Source organism: Equus quagga, chromosome 2 (assembly GCF_021613505.1).
Source record: "Equus quagga isolate Etosha38 chromosome 2, UCLA_HA_Equagga_1.0, whole genome shotgun sequence".
Classification (NCBI taxonomy): Eukaryota; Metazoa; Chordata; class Mammalia; order Perissodactyla; family Equidae; genus Equus; species Equus quagga.
This window is the reverse complement of record NC_060268.1, coordinates 157,620,874-157,627,522: the sequence shown is the minus strand read 5'-3', so window position 1 is coordinate 157,627,522 and position 6,649 is coordinate 157,620,874. Positions and strand designations below refer to the sequence as shown.

Here is a 6,649-nt window from a genome sequence, read left to right as displayed (position 1 = left end):
ACTTCGGAGAAAGCGGAGCTGGACCCCGCCCCGTCCTGCTGCTGTGCTCCTCCGCTGTGCGTGCAAGAGACGTCGGGGGCGGCGCCGCAGCAGTTGCCCCTGGTAACGGGGGAGGCAGCCGGAGGAGGAGGAGGAGGAGGAGGGACTCGACGGGAGGATGGTGAGTGTGGGGGCTTGGGCCCCCGGAGCTGGCCGGTCAGCCCCCTCCCGTCCCCAGGCCCAGGGCGGGGCACTGAGCTTAAAGCCAAGGAGGGAATGGGACGGCGCTCAGCCTGCTGTTTGGGTCCTAGATTGGTTTTGGGGGGTGGCGGGGAGCCCCGAGGGAGACCTGGGCCTGGGGAGGAAGGCGGGGCTTGCAAAGGGTCCGAAGCTGAAGGAAGGGGCTGGAAGTGTGCGTGGCTGTCCGCGTACGGAGCCCGGGCTCCATCATTACTCTGGGGACTGGGATGAGGGCGGATCTGAGGAGCTGCAGAGAGCAGCCTCCACACGCAGGCTTAGATCTTCCCAGGGAATCGGCCTCCCCACGCCGCCGGGGGGTCCGCCGGGGCCGGGCCAGAAGCGGGGAGAATGGCCAGCCTTACTGTCTTTGAGGTCGCCCTGGCGGTACCAGAGGAGATAGTAGCCTCGCTCTCCTCTTCCTCGCTGAGTGCGGGCCTCTGGGGGGAGGGGTGTAAATCCCAGAACACAAAGAAGTGCCGCTTGAAAGGGATGCCTGGTGGATTTTACGCCGCCTCGGTGACTGCATGGCGGGCGCGCTTCTGCAGTCCCGAGTTAGTTACTTGCTGAGGGTTCTGCAAAGTCTGGTTGTTGGTGATGACCAGTGTTCCCTTCAGTACTTAATCCGTGTTGATGGAGGCAGATTTGCTGCCTGGTCCCTAGTATTTCCTTCGGAACCTATTGCAACCATCTTTTGCATATGAACACACTGGAACCAAAGGTCTTCATCTCGGCTTGGGGTCTCCAAACTAAAAAGAATGGGAAATTAAAACTGAAGAGTGGCCGTCAATTTGAGGCAAGCCTTTTCTCTGTCAGACCTAATTAAAGCTTTCCCAAATGGTGAATTCTGATGTGCGGCAGATTTGACCGTTGACACTCTGTTCCTTGTTGATTTCTGTGCACTTAGTTGGAGGATGTTAAAATGAAATTGAGTAGATTTAGAGCTAGTCAGAGAAAATATGATTTTTAAGTATTTAGAGCAGATTGGTTGGCTTACCAGCTGCAGGGAGCCAGCCCTCAAACTTATAGTTACTTCCCTACACCAACCCCAGTCCTTTTTTGACTTTCCGAAATGTTGAACCACGTCTGTTGATTTATGAAACAAGAAAAAGCTAGATGTCCACAGGAAAAAAAAGTACCTGTAGCTTTCGTCAGATTATGCAAAGAGTGAATTTTGATAGAAAAAAATCTCAATTGATTTTACATTGTCAGATTGTTAAAGAAGTAGAATTATTTGATCTGAAGTTGTCAGTCCCATTTCACACTTGCTACATTGCAGTTTTATTAACCTCAGGCGAAACAGATTTTTACATGTTTTCTTTTTATTAATCGTTTATACATGAGCTGTCCATTTAAAGGCTAATTTTTTCTCAACAAATGAGTACAAATGTAAATATTTACACAGAAAATAACTAGAATTGAAATGAAAAGACATGCCAAGCCAACAGAGAATGAGATATCATGAATGAGTTGGCTAACTTTTCCCAGTTTGTTTATCAATTAAGTGGACTATGTAATTTCATGATTGTTTAATTTGTAATTACAGGCCACAATAAATTAACCACTTCTCGTGTTTCCAGGTGCAGATTGACACTGTATACAACAAGTTGACAGTGTATACAACACTGTTGTATACAACTGTTGTATTCAATGATCAAGACAGATTTTGTTTTACTTTTTCTTTTTTCCTAAAAGGAACAATAAGAAATTAGGACAAATTCTTTTGGATTTTTTATCTGGTTTCCCAAATACATTTTCTTCTCTCTCTCCAAAAGTGTGAGCTATTCTTAGAACTGAAAGTGGAACGCGGAATTTAAACGGTCAGTGGCGTGATTCAGTGTGTCACATCTGGTATCCCGTGAGCCCCCATGGTAACTGTACTGCTGAATAGTGAGTCTCAGGTTTTGGGGGTTTTTTTAAAGCCTTCAGCTATGACTAATACATAATTTTTTTTTTAATTTGGCATACTACAACAAAAACCCATTATTGGTTTCTCTGAACATTTGGGGTAAATTATTTTACCCCTGACTTACGATCCCAAGTCCTTGGTGAAATACTAAAATGACAGTAATTTAGTGCATAACTAATCATTGTTATTTAATAGATGACTCATTCAGGAATTATTTATAGAGTACTTTTTACACATATGTGAACCTAGTGGTCATTATCAAGCATGTTCAACATTTAAAGATTGTTCCCAAGATTGTTTTCTGGTCAGAAAATGGTCAGTGAAAAGTAAAAAGAAATAAATACAACTACTGTTTTGAGTGCCTGTTATGCACCATGCTTTACGTATATTACCTCCTTTAATCTTCATAGCATTTTTCTTGAGATATAAGTATTGTTCCCATTTTCTAGATGACTCTGTGCCAGGGGTTACACATAGAGGGAAGTTGACAAGTCAGTGAAACTGCAAAGTCCATGTGTTCCTTTCTTTAGAACTCTTGTGAGTGGGAACCTACTCTTCCTGAGGGGATGCCCATATTTTGTTCTTCTGGAAACATTGTATTTATTTAGTAGCGAGATGAGAAGAAAGAAGAAAAGGTTTGGGTGAGGTTCTGCCTGTCAAAGCTCTGGGAGTTCCTGGAAATTAAGGTCTCTCTCAGCAGCAACAATTTTTTTGTTAGTTTAAAGAGGTAAGAATGAAGTCATTTCCATTTAAGCTAGTTATGGGGAGTGAGTGTACTTGACAGTTTGCTTACCAGTTTTAATATTTACGTTTTAGCTGCTCCTCACAGCCACGTATATTATCCGTATACCAACGCCTTCCTCTCTCTCCTTCTCCACCCCAGTTTCTCTGAATGACCTAGTGTGCATCGTTTTAGGTCAGTGCGCCATGCCTCTGCTAGTAGTTGAGTTTAAGCTGATTTTGAGGCAGATAAAATGTCTGTAGTCAACAGCACATCTATTCATGATTTGCCTGTAGAAAAGTTTGTTTAAATGTTCTGTGGCTGAGTCAGACCATTTCTGTCCACCAGGGTGCAGACAACTTGTATATATGCATGCTGGTCACGTACAATATACAATTAACTAAAGTTCTGGTTTCTTAAATTGCCTTTATTTCACGTCATAGGAGTATAAATCCTACATAGAGATCATTTCTGCTTTGCTCACTGTTGTAATTGGAGCACATTATGGGTGTTTAATGATGAATGAGTGAATGAATGGCTATTTTGACCAAAAATACACTTAAAAAATTCATTTCCTTGTATTTATATTGCAAAACTCAGCCCCATAATAAAAGTAACTTCTAATAGCTGTCTCACTTCATTTGACATTTAAAATAAAGTATGGACATATATGGATGGAAGCGTAGAATAGACTTAGTCTGCTCTGTTTCGTCCAGCCTCTTAAATCAGCTTACTTTGTACCTTTCAGGCAGAACCCTGGTATCTATAAATATCCTCTTCCCTATTTAGCAAACCCTGATAATCCTGTGATCCTCTGTCCTCAGTAGTTGGATTAATATGATGCTGTATTGTATTTGCATTTGTCTTCCCTAGACCGTGCTTGAGATGCCATTTATCATCTTGCTTGAGGAATATATTAACTGAACTTTCAATTTCTCTGTAATTTCGCTTAAAGGTGAAATGTGTGAAGTTATCGTTTCTTGATGAAGAAAATCACTCGTTAGAAATGCAGCAGTCTTGTTTTTTATACCGTTAGGTGAATAAAGTTTAGCTATGGTTAGAATCGTTTCTTTCTCATCTGTGCCTTGCTTCTCTCCTTTGAAGATGAAGAAAACTTATGTTTTTCTTTTAATTATTCAATTTCAAAAATTAAAAAGTCTCAGCCTGAAGAATGCAGTATTTTTATTTACTGATTTTTTCAAAGAAGGGACAGATGAGGGAAACCCTAAAACGTTACATTCTGAACCTTGAAAATGTTTCATGGAAAACAGACCTTTTTTCACGATTTCTATGCCAGTAGATAATAGATGAGAAGAACTTTATTGCACTGTCATTTCATGTACTAATGTGATAAATTCCAGTTGTTTTAGAGTTTTATTGGAAGAGGTAATGGGGACATCGAGTCAGGAGCTCAGGAGGAGTAGCACAATGTGTTTTCCCTGTTCTTAGCCTTTTTATATCACCAGTCCCCTGAGGATCTCAGAATTCTAATTTTAACTGTTCTGAAAGGTGGTAAATGAGTGATTGCAATGTAGCTAACAGAAGCCAGGGGGACTTCTCGGTAAATATAGTTTTAAAAAGGAATGGTGTCAAAGTATTCAAGGCCAGGTAAGATTAAAAAAAAAAAAAGCCTTTAAAAAAAAGACCTGCCTATCTTTTGTTTGTTTGTTTCAAATCTATTCAGTCTCTTCCCCAAGTCTATTTGTCTTTCTGTCTTAAACTAAACCTTCCATTGTATCGCTGGAAAAAACTGAGGCATAGAGAGGTTAATGTGGTTCTTAGCAAGTCAGTACAAATATGGTACTAGAAGTGGTAAACAAAGGAATTCTTAATAATTATGCATATTTGCAAATCATTGTTCAAAGACTCAATTGTTGAGAATTATTTCGCAGAATTGTTATTGGATCTTAGTGAACAGACTGGTTTGAATTATTGCCTGGTGCAATGCAGATAAAAAATATAACCATTTTATTTAGTTGTAAGACTCAGTTTGAAGGAATTTCCGCTTGGGCTGGGAGATTAGATTATATGCCCTTTAAACTCTGGGATTCTTTGACTCTTGTAACCATGCCTCATTGGAACAAGATTGTCAGCTGTAGGACAGAACAAATCACTATCTTATAAAATTTTGTCTTTATGCTTGTGGGTAGAAAGCATCATGGTTTACTTCCACCCATAAAAAAATAATAATAAAAGCAAGAATCAGAAATATTAGATTACTAGTCAGAAATACCCTGGTTAAATTTTGATGCTTTTTGCTTCAATGAGTGACATTTACAATTCCCTAACTTCTCTATTGTATCAGATTCTTCATTTGAAAAACATAGATAATCTATACCATGCACCTAGCCCGTAGGGTCTTCTGAAAGTTAGATGATGGTGGAGTATTTTGAATGATGAAGCCTTTCACCCGTGAACTCAAGTAGATAAAGTCTTAAACAGAGAGCCCAGATACAATGTTATAAACCGTTTTTCTTTCTTTTTTTTTTTTTTTGGTGTGTGTGTGTGTGTGTGTAGCGCCTTTAAATCTTGCATTAACTTGGGTGGATAGTGCTACTTAGTTCAACAACTGTTATCTAGTGTCTGTCTAATAAGTGCCAGGCATTGTGGGAGACAGAAGCTATAGTAAGGACTATACTTACTGTGAGCAAGCTCACTCTAGTAAAGGAGAAAAATACAAAAATCAATTAACCTATCGTCCAGTATGATGAGTGCTATACTCTAGGTGTATATAAAGGGCTTTAGGAACACGAGTTGAGAAGTAGTTCATACTCCCAGGAGATTTGAAGTGACTGCTAAGCTGGATTAACAGGAGGGCAGGAGTAAGCCATGCTATTTATTAAGTTGCTGAATTTACTAACCTACATCTGCCAAAACTTAGGAGGGGGAAACAAATGAAATAAATGACATTAAAGTGGAAAATAAGAATAATTAAACCCTCTACAACCAAGAACTTTGTTCAGGGAGGAGAAGACATTCTGATGTCCAATAATATCAAAGTCGGTAACCCCAAAGTAATCTCTCTTCTTCATGGTTGTTCAAGGGCTTACTCTCAATTTTGCGTAAATTGAAAAGTGCACCAGACCAGGAGGTGAGAATCCTTCTCCTGGGTTTGGATAATGCTGGCAAGACTACTCTGCTGAAGCAGCTTGCATCTGAAGACATCAGCCACATCACACCTACACAGGTGAGCACTGCCTTGGCCCCAGGTGCTTGTGTGACCTATGGAAGATGAAAATGGCAATATGAAAGACGAAATGAGAAATAGAGTTTTGTCCACTTCTAAGTTTTGTTACTGAGAAAAGTCTCTACAATTTAAAAATAATCTAAGATTTCAAAAATATATCGAGATTCCTTTCGTATAAGATACTTAGAGTGGTCAAATTCAGAGACAGGAAGTAGAATCGTGGATTCCAGTGGCTAGAGAGAGGGGGGAATGGGGAGTTTTTGTTTAATGGGCATAAATAGTCAGTGTTGCAAGATGAAAAACGTCCTATGGGTGAATAGTGGTGATGGTTGCACAACAGTACGAATGTACTTAATGCCACTGACTATACTTAAAAATGGTTCAAATGGTGGGGCTGGCCCAGTGGCTCAGCAGTTAAGTGTGCACGTTCCACTTCAGTGGCCTGGGGTTTACCACTTCAGATCCTGGGTGTGGACCTATGCACCGCTTGTCAGCCATGCTGTGGTAGGCATCCCACATACAAAGCAGAGGAAGATGGGCACGGATGTTAGCTCAGGGCCAGTCTTCCTCAGCAAAAAGAGGAGGATGGGCAGCAGATGTTAGTTCAGGGCTAATC

The 6,649-nt window shown here is 40.7% G+C and overlaps 1 protein-coding gene across 1 annotated transcript in view; it reads left to right on the top strand.

Moving 5' to 3' along the window:
* Positions 1 to 6: 6 nt before the first annotated feature.
* Positions 7 to 6,649, top strand: part of ARL3 (ADP ribosylation factor like GTPase 3) — a 32,881-nt gene continuing 26,238 nt past the window's right edge. The window contains exons 1-2 of the mRNA XM_046655284.1: positions 7 to 160; positions 5,890 to 6,033. Coding sequence (XP_046511240.1) covers positions 158 to 160; positions 5,890 to 6,033 — 147 coding nt within the window. The 5' untranslated portion in view covers positions 7 to 157. The remainder of the gene's footprint in view (positions 161 to 5,889; positions 6,034 to 6,649) is intronic.